General features: G+C 23.7%; 2 protein-coding genes across 2 annotated transcripts in view; one reads left to right on the top strand and one right to left on the bottom strand.

The window, feature by feature from the left end:
• Positions 1-10,825, bottom strand: part of LOC132917606 (protein dimmed-like) — a 50,811-nt gene extending 39,986 nt beyond the window's left edge. Inside the window, exon 1 of the mRNA XM_060978424.1 lies at positions 10,673-10,825. The gene's annotated coding sequence lies outside the window, so the exon portion shown is untranslated. The remainder of the gene's footprint in view (positions 1-10,672) is intronic.
• Positions 10,826-14,652: 3,827 nt separating this feature from the next.
• On the top strand, positions 14,653-16,009 carry LOC132932380 (superkiller complex protein 8). Its single transcript, XM_060998738.1, has 2 exons — positions 14,653-15,333; positions 15,391-16,009. The coding sequence occupies exons 1-2, from the start codon at positions 14,835-14,837 to the stop codon at positions 15,861-15,863; spliced, it is 972 nt and encodes a 323-aa protein (XP_060854721.1). The 5' UTR covers positions 14,653-14,834; the 3' UTR covers positions 15,864-16,009.
• Positions 16,010-16,683: the final 674 nt, after the last annotated feature.

Raw genomic sequence — 16,683 nt, 5'->3', positions numbered from 1 at the left:
TATAATAGGGAAGTATTAAAATCTAAAATTTGGAAATCCTACGATGCACGGACAAGAAAAAAAGTTGAAAGTACATGGAGAAAACTAACAAATTTTGATGAGGTGGACAAGTGGGTCAAATTTGAATGCAATGACATGTATCATTGTATACCAAAAACGATTCTGAACGGAGATGATTTGTCAGTCTAGTATAATTAGTAGGATATTTTATATTAATTCAATATTACCTATGTATTGTAATATATCGTTATTTTACACGATTTCGTAAAAAGTTAAATTTCGTACGTTCATAAAATTTTTCTATATTGACGCAATGACGCTAGAATTATTTTTACAGTTATTTGAAGAAAAAGTAATGGAGAACCTTGTATTGTATTTTTTAACCTTAGGTATAAATCACAACAATTTATGAATTTTTAACTTCAAAATTCCTTGCAAATTTTCACGATTTTGACATATTTTGTAAACATTTAAACTTTTAATGCTTATAAACAAAAATTATGACTAACGATTTTTGATTTTTTTTTTTAAAGAACAACTTATGATAAATCTTGTATGAAATTTTAAAGATTTTTAGGTGTGCCAAATTTTTTTTATCGGAATTTCAAGAAAAAAAATCGAAAATTTCAATGGTCTATAAATAGTTTAAAAAAATTCTAAATATTTTGAAAATTTAATCGTAAATAGATAACGCTAATCTAAACATACATTTTGTGAAAATTTTACGTATTTACAATGATTCATTTTTGAGTTATAACATATTGTGTAATGTTATAGTTTGGTTGACAATTATTTATTAAATTGTGTATAATATATGCAATTATTGGTGTAGACAGTAGAAGTTTATAAGTATCAATGATGTTTATTTATTATATAGCACTTTAATATCTCTTATTTTAATTATATTTAAAAACGTACGTATCTTTAAGAAAAACAATATTAAACTTAATCTAAGGTTTGGTTGTTAGAATATATAATATTAAACCAAATTCAATTTTAAAATCGTATCCAATACATTTTTATGATTATTATATAATATTATTAACTTTTAGAACACACTTCTGTCAAGAAATCTTGACTAAATATTACAATTTTGCAATACGTTCAAACGAGAAAATTCACTATATATAACTTTAATAATTGAATAACGCAATTATGTCTAAAAAATAACATACCTCCTTCAATAAATCATTTGCTCTTCGTTACCATCTCGTGTTACACTAAGAAACGCGGCGACCCCTATAAATCGTTTTTAACGAGAAAACCTGAAGCATTTGCCTAAATTAACAATTCAAAACCGGATATTTCCTTTGCACTTTTAAAAACCTGACAATTTTTCATCGAAAAATACATTTCTTGCCATATTTTATATTGTCGAAACCCTAGATCGCTATTTTTCGGTGTAAAAAATATATGCTTTTTAAAAATATAAATAGGGGAAATATTCGATGTTTTATCGCCTTTCACCAGGATTGAGAAACGTATTATAATACGATTACAGCAATAAATTACGTGAATAAAAATATATTTAATATACGAATTCATCAAAAACAAAATTAAAATCTGTATTTTTGTGATAGTATATCAAACAAGTATAATATTTAAATGTTTAAATAATTAAAATATAATAATTGTTACGACATGAACACCGCATCTATTTAATATTAACGATAATACCTGTATTTTATTTATCTTTTATTAATATTTTAATATTTACATTGATGTCTATATTCTGCAGTCGTTCCAGACTAGCTGTTGGCTTCGCACGAGTAAAATATATATTAAAAACCAAATTAAAATATACAATCTACCTTAAATATTTTAGTTGTATTTTAGTACAAAACAATAACAATGTATAACTGCATAAGTAAATAAAAATAAACAGCACATTAAAAAATCTATCAATTTAGCTATACATTTACCTAATGAGTAATGAATTATTCCTAGATGACAAAATATGATTTATTAAAATATTTAGTTTTTCAATACTTAAAAGTATAAAAATACAAAACATAGTATCCTTATTTAATATTATTTTGTTTTAAGCTGTTTTAGAAGAAACATTTAAATCAGTCAAGTAAGTATTTATAATAATTTATAAAACGGTTTCTAAATATTTATTATGTTAATATTCATTGTCAAGCATGTTTAATCGAATTTTCATCGCTGAGTATTATTAATAGTTTATAATATAAGTCTTCCCACGTCAGTATTCGATTTTTACGTCATTTACGTATAATTCAATATTTTCGTTCAATATCTATTCCAACTCTATTAGCCTCTCACAAAATATTCCAAAACGTATCTATAAAAACGGTTTAAAATAAATATAATTCGATGTAATTAGTGACAAGAAAATTTTAGATATACTTTTATCAAAAAATCTAGATGTAGCCTACTAGCCTTGATCCAATATTTTTTTTCTTGTTACACTTAATATACTACTAAATTTACTAATAACATGTTGTATAAAGTAAACATGCAGACTAATGAACTTTTAATATCATTTAATTAATAAATACAGTAAATATTTAAGCAAGAAAATAATATCAAGATTCTATGGATTTAGATAATGAATTATTTTATACAAAATATGAAAAGTTTCATATTACTGATTTATATTTCGGACAATAATCATGTAGGCATAATTAATTCACTAAATTAAAGTGTATATATTAAAACTATTTACAATCTATACAGATAAGAGAATAATAAGTAAATTTGATCATTAATATTAGTTGTTAATACCAAAATTAATACCAGAAGGTAGTAATATTGGACTATGCAACCGACCAATTTTTAAAATTAAAATTTAATTAATTTAAAAAAAATTGACGATGGGTCATAAGTAATATTGATAACTGTTCGATGGTTATTAAATACCTGCTACCAGCTAGATTATTCGTAAATTAAAATAAAAGATCAAGACATTGTCACTATATGGTATATACACGTATATAATATATACGTAATGCAAAATATCTATCATTAAGTCGTAATCTTCAAATTGATTTGAAACTGTTTTGATACTGTCTTGTACATGTGCATGGTCAACGTTGGGATCAAGTTTAAAACGTCATAATAATAATAATGATAATAATAATAATATTCTACAGTGGCGTTTATAGTGGAAAATCTGGTTGCCACGGTAACCCGCTGTCCTACTCGCCTACACACGCAGCGTGACATTACATCAGTTTCCACTATTATTACCCGCCGAGATAAATGAGAAAGGCTTTTTAAACTCCTAAACGCCGGGACCGTTGTATACAAAGGGTCGCGGGTTTAACGGGACTGTTGTATTGTTGCGGGAGAGCACCCGAATAAATGAAAAACTGGTGTTGAAACAACTACCATTGAGAGGGAGAGAAGTTGATGGTAACAATACGTCAATAATCTTTAGGCTCATCGTCGTGTATTATACATATATTTATTTTATATACTGTACTTAATACAGCAAGACAATAGGCATGCATGGAATACGAATGAAGATTATGTTTCTAAATTTTTTTTCTTAATTTTATTCCTCTTTAAATAATACGACGAGAATAGTTTTACCATTTTATTATTTATTTATACATAGACACAGAAAAACAAAAAATATATATTAAATATATTTACTGTTTATACTATTATTTGTTTGACATTTAGATTTATTTTAACATTCGATGAAGTTGTTCTGTGGATTCATACATAGAGAATTATTATTTTAACTCAAAACATTCATTATTTCATAAAATATTAATATTTTTCTTACATAATTTGAAGTTTTCTTAAAACAAAATGTATAAAAAATTGTATTGTATATGACGTATTTGTAATTGTTTTTTCTACTTTATAGCATCATTACTTTTTTAAGGACAAACAGAAATATTAATTTCATAATCTGGAGTAAGATATTTTTGGAGTTTTTTGGTGCATAAAATATGTAGTTCTAACGAGTATCTAGATAATTAATTATGACTTATAACTCGTAAGTATTTAAAATTTAGATGAACGAAGCCAAAAACTAACGTTTTGAACCACTCCACTTAGTCCACTCTCCTCATTTAAATTCCAAATACATAAATTATTAATAAACATCTGCTTGGAATTCAAATTTTTAATCGTATACCTATAGATATTCTACTTTGAAATATGAAATTTAAATTGTTCAATTAAGTTAAAACCTTAAAAATGTACAGTAAATTTTTATTAAATGTTGATTTATATTGATTTTAAATTATGAAAAAAAAATATTTTTAAAAATATTAATAATATTCGAATTAATAAGTATCATAATTACATTAATCACACTATGTAATAAGTATAAACGTACGCCATAATATCCATTTAAGAATACTTTATGATTATTATTTATTTTTTAATACTATCACGGAAGGAGTTACACATTTCTCCGAATGTTATATGCAGATTTAGCATTCAGATTATCTAGAATCGTTTATATTTTAAACCGTTTGAAAGTTTGAATTAAACCAAATCAATAATTTTAAGTTTAAAATCCTCAATTCGTGTATTCGAATTAACAGAAATACCACGGTCTACGATGTATGTAAACTTTACATGTTTACACTGAACGTGAAACAAATTTAACCATCACACAATTTCGATATAATATATTATATTGCTATCATTTTATATTATAGTATAAATATTATTTAGGTTAGAAGTAGTGCAGTACTACAGACTGTTAGGTAGATAATTCATAATATTACATAGCTATAATTTTAGTTTTATATTTTGTAATAAATACTATTTATGGTATTGTATACAGTGATTTGATTCACCAAGAACATCCACCTCCTTTTATTTTTTAATCATAGAGTTATTAATTATCTGATTTTTTTAAATTTGTTAATACATTTGAAGACTGTATTTTTGAATACTTGTAATGTTTTGTACTACTAAAGGAGTGTCCTGTGAAAATACAACAATCTATTTAAAAATCTATTATAATCTTATATTAAATTTTAGTTTAAAACTAAAATTTTTAATTTTTTAAAAAACAACTTAAATTGAATACATTTGTATATTTTTAATATAGTACTAATTACCATGAATCAAGGTCCTTGATCATTAAATTGAACTAATAGATATTTTCTTAAGTTAAAAATTAAAAACTTACCCATTCATATAAATATATATAATTGTCAAAAATGCACTTATAAATGAAAAATGGTCAAATATGAAAAATATGCAACTGTTTCAACTATAAATATTAAATTTAAACTCGATTGCTATGAAACAAATTTCTATATTACTTAGCTATATTTTTAATGATTATTTAAAAACATGCAAACTCCTAAAAGTCCTAAACCATAATAATGAGTTTAGAATAAATTCTTGTTAACTTAAACATTTTAGTAATATTATCTTCATTTATAATTTGTAAACATGGTTTAAGTAGAAACACTCCAAAATTACATAAATTTACCATTTTTAAGAACTATAATATTTCTTAGTTTAAAAATTTTAATAACTGACGTACTACTCAATTGAATTTTTATTTAAGTAAATTAAAAAATTCTAATTAAATATTCACGTGAATAATTTACTAACTTAAGTTTGTATCGCCACACAACAAAAAGAAGTTATATAGTGAAAAAAAATCTTAAGAATAAAAAACTCAACAAAATCAAGAATAATTTTGTATTATTAAATGAAAAAATATGAGTGAGCATTGAGCATGTTTGGTGAATCACCCTGTTTATATTATATTGATACAAATAAAGGTTATATACTTGTATACACATATGGTATTTAAATATTTATTATACCGTATTATCCTAGAATAGTTATATTAAGTATAATATAAAATTTCTTAAGGCAAAAAATAGTTCAGTTTGTACCTACATTTTACGACAAACTCTAATTTTTACCGTTATATTCAATTATCTTAATTCTGAGTGATATTGACAATAGTTTAAAACTTATTGAATTCCAATCAACTTTTAAAGATAAAACTATATAATTGTATTACTATTGAGTAATTTAAAATTCGTGTTTTGTATCAAATAACAAATATCTAAAACATTATAAGTATTGATATAACATCATTAAACATTCTTTATTCTGCATAATTTGTTTTCTTATTGTTGTTTTATTTATTGAATTAAAAAGATTTTCTATAAAATTACCCATTTTGTGTAGAGATCCTAGATTATTAAACTTATAAAACATTTCTCAAGATCTCAGTTGTTGTGCTTTCCTTCGACTTTAATCTATAAGCACTTAGAGCTTAACACTGTTGGTGTAACAACTTTCTTATTCCGGTGATGCATTTTCCCTTTACAAGTTATACATATAACCTATATGGCTATATACATAGAACTATAGAAGGAAAATTCATAAATCTAAATCTTTTATTTTAAAATTTTTCCAAAATTCCGATCAGAGACTTAATAAAAATTTCATTTTGATTTGGAAACCTTTCAGGTCATATTACTTACTAACTAACCAGTATATCTGTATGTATATAATATTATAACAGTTCATATAGTTACCCAAAAAATAATTATTTTATTCATTAAAATAATTAATTATTTAATTCTACATATTAGAAGTGGCCCTTCCTGCCTTCCAATTAATGATTTTTATATATTTATAATGGTTTTGATTATAGCTTAAACGTTTATTCCATTATCATTAATCACCGGTGTATATTTGTATATACCTAACTATAAAAGCATTAAACCACTATTTAAGATCCTATATGTTTCAAGTAGAGTTATATTATATAAATATACAAAATAAGATAAATATTTTGTTTTATTATTAATGATATTATTTCATATAATCTTATTTCAGAACATTAAAATGTAACATATTATTTATTTATTTTTCTACATTAATGAAAAAATTAAAAACTGTAAATAAATCATTAATATTTTATAACTATTTACATTTTATACATAAACATAAATTTTTGTAGTGTTCCTATCTAATAACATATTAATATTACAATTTCATTTAAATACACAAATGCAACATTTCTAAATTATTTTAAAGTACACTTTTTTAATATCAGTTTAACAAATATTAAATTCCTTTACCTATTTGATTTATACTTAACAGATTTCTTTCACGGAAAAAAATAAGGCGTCAGGCCATAAATTAATAAAAATATTGTAGCCATTTGTTTAAAATACTCCAAAATTATACACAGAAGAGCTAGCCGCATCAATTATTTATTTTTAATTTGTTTATAACTCTTTTATAAAATATAAATTACTTTTCTGTGATACATATTGTACTATTAAGTGTTTAACTAATTAAACTATATACCATCAATCACATAATAATAAAAAGTACAAACTATGCAGAATAATTATTGATTATAAAATTTATGGAGGTAATTTATAGCTACGATGAGAAGCATACATTTTTTATTTTAAAATTGTATAGATTTTTACTTAACATTGTTTGTATAAACTACAATTATTTAATCTTTTTTATTTTTTTAAGTCACATTTATCTTTGATACGGACACGTCTTAAAATTATTGTGATTAATGAATAATGGTTATTGTATTATTGACAGTTGAAAATTTGATGTTATTTTAAGTTTTCTTTAATTTTTTAATACTATAAACTATTTATATAAGATTATAGGAACTCAATAGATGTAATTACTAATTAAGACATATACTAAATTATAATTTTACAGTTAACATTAATTATATAAAAAAGTATTAAACTTTTTTTCATATAATTTAATCAAACAATATTTTTAGTATTTTGTTGATTATTATCATTTATTGAATTTTGAATTTTGTAACAAGATACATTTTAATTTCATATTTAAGAGCAGAATACATTTCTAAGAACTATTTCTACAATAATTAAATTTTAACGATTACTTAATTAGTTAAAAAAAAGTTGTGGGCCAATATTTTGCGACGGATCCTTACCACTATACTTCACTAATCTAAACTTAAAACACTTTTATTTAATTATTAACTTTTTTAAAAATATTTTGTATCATATTACCACATTACTGTGGTGCAAGGACACATTTAAATTTTCAATCATCACCTTGGTTGTTTAAACAAAATAAAACAATATACAACGCCTATTATTTAAGTGATTTAATTTTGTTATAATTTGCAGGGTAAGAAAATCTAAACATTTTTAGCCATATAAAACAGTATTAAAAATATAAAACAACTTTTATGAGACGTTAACTCTTGAAAATGGGTTTTTTTTGTATTAGGTTAGAAGCTTAAGCCGGATATTATACGTCATGGCAGTGATATTTTTTCTATTCTTATTTTTATTTTTAATAAAAATCTCAAAATGTTCTAGTATAAATAACACATTATCACAATAATAATTACTTTGTCAATAAGAAAAGTCAACGAAAAATATATTGTTAATGTATGTATATTGTATATGCTAATACTGAAAACGATTTTCCGACTGACGACATGCTTTTTATCTCTAATGATAAAATCGTTTATGTACTTTTTAGAAAGGATAAAAATATCTACTCCATCAGTTAAAAAAATATATGCTCTATAGAATTCTGCATAATATATATACAGTAGGAAACTGTTTAATATAAATTATATAGTTCTTCGAAAAGGGGGAGAATAATAATTTAAATGTTGAGATTAAAAATAACCTCAACTGGGCAGGTGTATTTAATTAAGTCCAAAATAACTTGATTTAAAAAAAATACCAGGCGAGCATTTCGGTTACACTGTAGGGTTTTGGATTTACCAGTGATTATTAAAAGCTCACCAAAATGTAATTAATTCTCGTGTTCTGGTAGCAGCACAGTTATCCAGACATAAATTATTTTATATAAAAAAAAATCGTATTTTTACAATTCCTCTCACGTAAAGAAATGTATCTCTTGCCTCAGGGGATATGGGATAAGACATCAGAAATTCATAACAAAAATAATTAATAAATGCGGCAAGTTTGCACGTGAAATTATTAAGTATAATATGCAATAACGTGTTTATAAAACGAATTAATTAAACCAAGTCATTCTGCTCTCTAGACATGTCCTCGTATATAACTTTAAATTTTAATGTATTTATTATCTTTGAATTAAAAGTTTTATTTGTCAAATTTATTTTTATTATAACAATTATAATTCATAGTACTATATAATATACAATATACATTATAGACATAATAATTTGCTTGTCTTGTTTTTATAATTATGTAAATTGTTTATCATATGAACATTAATATATTTATGTTAGAATATCTTAAACGTAACATTTTAATAAATTTTCCTTATGCTGGGACAGCGTAAAAAATGATCACACCAATGTTCCAACTAAGGATTAACTGTAGCTTTAATCTACCCAGGGGCTATAAATGGTATCTTTATTTACGTGTAATACAACACGCTTATAAAGCTATGGTACATCTACTCCCTTTAGGCATTTTTTATCATTTTTAACATTATTATATGCGACAGTCTGACTGAGTAGTAAATAAAGTTAAAATATTTAATTTCAAAGACTAGAATGATATTATTTGATTTTTACAAAAATTGTGGCAAAGTCAAAAGAAAGAATACGAGCTAAAAAAAATCCTTACAATATTTCTTTATTGCTGAGAAACTGTCTAGAATTCAAGGATCTAAATACAAAAGAAATATTACATTCAAATGAGACGAAATAGGAGCAAACAATTATTTAAAAAAAAAAAAATTCTTTTAAACAGAGCAGCTCCATTAAATGTATATTTGACTTTTAATACTAAAACAAGAAGAAATTAATTTACTCATTTATGTTAAATATTAAAATAACTTGCCAAACTTGAAAAAACCGCTCTGTGCATGTATTTTATATTAAATAATACATTAATATAATTTTAGTTTCATGAAGAAAAATAATATAAATTTAAATTATTCAATTGTGAACTTAAATACATTTAATACGACTTTTACATACTAATGGCACGTTTAATAAAAACAATTTACATTATTCATAAAACGAATGGATAATTTTCTAAACTCAATTTATATTTTATTTTATTATCACTCAGACCAGGAATAAAGAAACAGTTACTTATTAATGAACTTAAGAATATCCATAAATGACTTTTCATAATTTTACGTTTATTAAAACGACAATGACATTTACGTATAAATTATAAAAATAATTAATTATGAAGTTTTGGCTTCTAAGTTCTGATATTCTAAAGCATATGTACATATTTTTGGATATAAGATTAATTGTATTTTTTAATTTAAGTTTCAAATGAATCCATATAAGATATAAAACTAAAATTGTATAAAACTAGTTTAATATACAGAAATTATTCATTAAACATCTAAAAGGTTTCAAATAACATCTTTATTGTATACTAAAAATCAATTTTATAATTGCATTCAATAAAAAAAATTATGTATTAACACATCTGTACAAAATTTATTTATACTATGAATATTTTTAGCTTTTAAACTAAATAAATTAGACCAAAATTATTTAAGAAAAGTATTATTTATATTATTCACTTAACTGCTCTTTTAGTATTTTTACTGTGTAAATTTTTTTTTATATATTCACGTTGTAATTTGCTACTGATATTTAAAATATATTACTATATTATATCATATTATATTTATTTAATTGTCCAATATTATCGAATAAAAGTAATAGGTATATATATATATATATTTATAATGAAATAAAAAAACTAAGACTTACTTGCGATTACGATTGCACGATCCACAGAAAAATCCAACAAGTGGCGAATTCTCGGCTGAACGTTCGGGCTGCAACTATACCGTTCTCTTGAACAGGTGGCAACCTACGACCCGCCCATCCACCCACATGAAAACACAACAATACGACCTGACGTCACACTTCGGCGCCGACGACAAACTCGATAATAACGAATTTGTGTGTTTACACGCGACGAGATGTGTGTGCGTGTACTTTTTTCGCCCTCATAATTTCACATGTACATAAAGTAGGTACAACGTCTATGTATGATGTGTCGTTGTGACAATGTATGTTCACTGTACTGTACTTTTATATAATATTTAAAAATGACTATTTTTATTATCAATCGTTAAAGACGTATAGAACATATTATTAAGTTTGTACATATGATTTTGTTTGAGTGTGTTTCACAGTTTTTAAAATAATAATGTAATACGCGCGTATATCATTTGCAAATTTGCAATTACAAATTTAAAAGTTCCGAAATTTATTCATACACACAATTTGATAAGATATATACATAATAATAAGTGCTTAAAACAAATAACAATTACCTATTGTAACATTATATGATAGTGGTACTGCGGTAGTAACATTCATTATAGATAAAAGCTGTTTGAAATATTAATATCTTTAAAACAAATTTGTAATATTTTAAGCGTATTATTTTGATCTATTTATATTATATCTATAAGGTTATTATTGATTTTTTTATGAAGAGTAACGACTTTATGAATATGAGTTATACAAGCATTTATAATTTTAGTTATTACTGCTATTTGTTTAGACAATATATTTTAGGTTTTTAGCTAATTGAGTTCAAAACTTATATAACAAATCATATAATATTGAATAGGGATAGAAAAAGTACTTGAAAGATCATTTATGTAAGAATAATTTGTGATAATTTATTTCTAAAAGGTTTTAAAATATTATAATTAGATCTTGTTAACTAGCTCTAATGTAGGATTTTAAGTGGAAAAATGTATTGATTTTACAAAGATGTGTTTTTTTACGGTTAAATACACGATATATCATCGATAAAATGCTTTGATTTTAAAAATGGGTATAGTTTTGGATATAAAATAGGATTTAGTTTGTAATTTAAATGCGTCAAACTTAAAAATGTTCAGGTCTTATTTTTAAAATCAGGAATAACAAACAATTTTTGACAAAATTTATTTTGTTTTTTTTTTTTTAATGTAACTCGAATACGAATACAGTAGATACTTGACATTTAAAAAAAAATTATATTAATATTTTCTATTTAAGATAAGGTTTTCAAAATATTTCGACTACTTTTGAACAATTAATATGCAAAACAAATTTTCCGTTTTTTTTCTATAAATGTTGATAAAACATTATTCACTGGGTCAAAATTCTTAAAAATGTAATACAAAATTCGTCAAAAGTAATTCTTATATCTGTATAAAAAATATTAAAAATATATAGGCACAATATTTTTTTTTTTTTATGCATTTGAATTTGAATTGTTGACGAAATTAATTAAAATCACAAAAAATGAAAAACCCTTGTAGTTTGAAATTCATAAAAACATTTGTTTTTTTTAATCTAAGTTTTCAAAATGAAATAGATATTTAAAATTCCAACTTAGAAGAAATTATTTATTTAAACGATAAATATAACGATGTTTATATTATTTTGTTTTAATTTAAAAACATTACTTATACGTGGGAACTTAGGCTGTTATGAATTGTATATTATTAAAAATTTAACTATATGCTATTGCTATAATAACATTGCTGATTTACTATAAAATATTATCTACTTATTTTATAGATACTATTGATCTATTTTTACTGGTTTACGGTATTTACAGAAAAATATTATTAAATTTTGTTTTATAAAGTTGATATAATATAAATATAGTATAAATATATATTATTAAAATAATTAAATATTAATATAATATAGAAAATTCAGTTAATTTTACAATAATGGATAACCATTCAGGATACAGGTGAGATGATAATAAAATTGTAAAAAGATCAAATAATAAACACTTTGCTCACTCCAGTTCAAGATTGTAGTATATTGTTATTTAATTATTTTTAATTTGAAAGGAATGGCCAATGATATATTATCATCGAACTTGAACTACAATTCTAAGAGTAGATTAATTTATACGTAGCACTCATGATATATTTAACACTGTCCTACATGTATTTACAGATTTTATTTATTTTTTCTTCAAACTGAATGGAATAACGTAATTATATTTTTTGAATATAATCTATTCAGATTTCGACCTTTAAGATCAATTTTGAATCAATATATTTAGACAGCAGGATAATTTATTATTTAAAACTTTTTCAAAATTGTCTAAAAATATATAAAATGTTACAATAAGTTCAGTTAGAAATAATATCAATTAGTTTTAAAAATTTTATTTTATTTTATTTCTCTTTATTATCGATCCAAAAATTTAAATTTACAAAAAAAAATTAATGAATTTCGTTAAATAGATCACCCGGTGTTTACAATATATTATTCAATGTATATATATATATATATACATCAGTACATATTATATATTATATATATATATATATATATATATAGAAAGCACTTGTAAAAATTCTTAATTACTTTTTTTGTCTAGTAAAAAAATAACTGTGTCTTGATCAATATACCATTATTAAGTAAAATAGTTAAGCATGAAGAGCTTATCATAAGTCTTGAAGCCAACCCACGACCCACGTAATCCAAAGCTCAACCAAGTGATCCAAAAGATAAATTTTACTTTGCTAAATGTTTATTGTCTTATCGTCAAATTAAACTAAACTATAGAATAAATTTTTTATAGGAAAAACGTAATGGTTACTAGTTACTACCATATAATAGTATTATTATTCTCAACGAAATAAATCTTTGATGATCTTACACTATATTTTTAATGTATATATCCTTAATCCTAATTCACTCATCAAAAAATATGTTTCCAATAATGGAAATTTTAAACTTTAAAATATTTTATTATTATTCTATAATATGTATAAATTAAGTAATATTTTATGTATAGGTGAAATCTGGGGCAAATATTTAGTTTTACCCCTTTGTTTTAAACTCTAATTTTTATATAATATATTTCAACACAATTTATTATTATTTGTATTAAGCTTAAATATTATTTACTCTATTTTTTTTTTTTTTTGTATATTTACTTATCGTAATTTATTAAAATCTTTAAATTATTCAGGTAATATGTATTCTTGAATTTATGTTGATTATAATAAAGATAGTAGAAAAGCTATGAAAAAATATTTCTATACCTAATACTCGCTGATTCTTTAGCTCCATTGGCTGAGAAAATGTGGTTACACAAAAATCAAAGCCCATCGTACTCTAGCTGCGTCTCTGCCATAACCGTCCAAATCACCTTTCCTTAGCTATAGTTGTATGCGTGAAGTAACTACATTCTCTTGGCAAACAGAGTACATCGTAATTATCTTGAAATATATGTACTTATATGTTTGTTTCTCCATCCACCATCAATTGATTTATTGTATTTTATTACCACAGCTGTATGATATAAATATATTTATAAATAAAATATATCAGGACCATTACTCAGGTAAGATACGCATTTTAATTATTTTTTATTTTTCTAATTAATTTAATCCAACGACTGAAACGTAATCTGATCGATTTTATATTATTGTAAGATAGTTGGATTTTAATCGCTGTATCTATTCTGTTATTCATAAAAAAATAAAATATATAATATTATTATATTATAAGAGTGATAATAAATAATTAATTAAAATGAACTTGTTCTCAAACCACCAAGACATATATGTAGCTAAATTGCATAGCTAATACGCCGTCTTACAATTTATGATCTTCACGATTTGAACATAGATTACAGTTGGCGACATTGTTCATTGGTTTTAGGTTATGTTGATAAAATATTTCATTTGAATAACACTGTTTACAATCTTTACAATGTTTAAAAATCACGATTTTTATAACAAAAACTCAATATTTGAGATAGCGGTTTTCAAGTTAAAATTATTTCGTTGACAAGTGTTCATTTATACTGTTTAATTGTTTCTTAATGTTATACATGTAATTATTGTATAAGTCATATTGTAAATTAATTAAATAATTTTAGTTCTGTCAAATGCATACGTTAGCGTATAAACATAGTAATGCTCACGATGATAGTATTTGGGCATGTGATTGGGGTGAATTGCGAACCACAAAGACTATTGATCGAGACGATTTTGATAAAGGTGACGAGTCTGACGAAGAAGTACAAGAACTTTCATCCGATTGTATAGTTACTGGTTCTATTGATGAAACTGTAAAAATATGGAATTATGATAAGACCACCAATCTCAATCTGGACAAAACTCTTAGTGAACATACACTAGGTGTTATATCTGTTGCACTAAATTCAGATGCATCGATTATTGCATCCAGTGCATTAGATTCCACATTAATGTTATGGAACACTACGACAGGAGAAAAAATAAAAACATTCTCAATTGGACCTGTCGAATTGTGGACTATTGCATTTTCACCAGATGATAACTACATTATTTCTGGTAGTCATTGTGGCAAAATTAATTTATTTGGCGTTGAAACCGGGAAACAAGAACAAACATTTGACACTAGAGGTATATTAATGGCTTAAAATGATTAATGTATAATTAATATAATTTTTTTTTTAATAGGAAAATTTACATTAAGCATAGCGTACAGTCCGGATGGTAAATACATTGCTTGTGGTGCTTTAGATGGCATCATTAATGTTTTTGATGTGTTGTCTGGCAAACTTACTCATACACTTGAAGGACATGCTATGCCAATTCGGTCATTATGCTTTTCATCAGATTCAAAGTACTTATTAACAGGAGCAGATGATGGTCAAATGAAAATCTATGCGGTTCATCATGCTGAAGTATTGGGAACTGTATCTGGTCATGGTTCATGGGTATTGAGTGTAGACTTTTCTCCAGATTGTAAAAGCTTTGTTTCGGGAAGTGCTGATAATACGGTTAAAGTTTGGGATGTAGGCAACCGTAGTTGTTTAAATACATTAAAAGAACATAAAGACAAAGTATGGTGTGTGAAATATAACTCAACTGGAGATAAAATGGTATCAGTATCTGATGATGCATCAATTAATATATATTCATCACTTTAATAATCTATCTAATTTCCAGTGTATATAATACTGATTAATTTAATGTATTGATGTAAATAATATATTATAAACAATACAAACCCGTTTCAAATGTTGTAAAAATTGTAATTTAATTTAGATCAATATAAATATACAATTGCCTTATATGTATCCTTTTTTTTTTTTTTTTAATTCAACCAAAAAAATAATCAATTCCACTTGAAGATAATCCTATGATATAATATATAAAATAAAAACTTCCATTTTATTATTTAAATTTTACCAATCATATTTTGTATAGTATAATTAAAAGTTTAAAAATAATAAATTTTAAGAAGTACAATTTGGTAAAAAGGTGTTTAAAAGCATTTAAAATTATACTCAAATATTATTGTAAAGATACAAAAGAAGGAATTTTATTTAATGCATATAACAAAATGGTGAAACATAAAGGAATAAAACATCTCCATTCATTTCGATTTCAAACTAATTTAAAAATTAAAAATAAACAAATATTGTAATCAGACCGCAAACATTCAATAACTTTTTCAGACATATTAAATTGTAAATTGTGTTGTTTTTTGTGATTTAAAATTTCAAAGATACACAAAAATAAGGTTATGTATTTATATAAATTAGAATTCACACTCATTTATTCCTTTAGTATTTTTTTCATTTAGCTTTCAACAAGTAGAAACTTTTAATTTATTTATTTAAATTCTGATTCTTAGAATTATTAAGTAAACTAAAAGACCACATTTTTAATTCTTTAGACAGAACCTTAAAAAAGTATCATGTTGCGATGCAAACTTTTTATTCAAATAAGAACCAACATTTTTTA

The sequence above is a fragment of the Rhopalosiphum padi genome, chromosome 1 (assembly GCF_020882245.1).
Source record: "Rhopalosiphum padi isolate XX-2018 chromosome 1, ASM2088224v1, whole genome shotgun sequence".
Lineage (NCBI taxonomy): Eukaryota > Metazoa > Arthropoda > Insecta > Hemiptera > Aphididae > Rhopalosiphum > Rhopalosiphum padi.
This window is presented reverse-complemented; position numbering and strand designations above follow the sequence as displayed.

What these genes read in the sequence shown, in the direction of transcription:
- LOC132932380 (XM_060998738.1), top strand. Translation starts at nt 14,835, where the DNA reads ATGCATACGTTAGCGTATAAACATAGTAATGCTCACGATGATAGTATT. An exon ending in ACAAACATTTGACACTAGAG is followed by an intron (nt 15,334 to 15,390) that starts GTATATTAATGG and finishes TTTTTTTAATAG; the next exon opens with GAAAATTTACATTAAGCATA.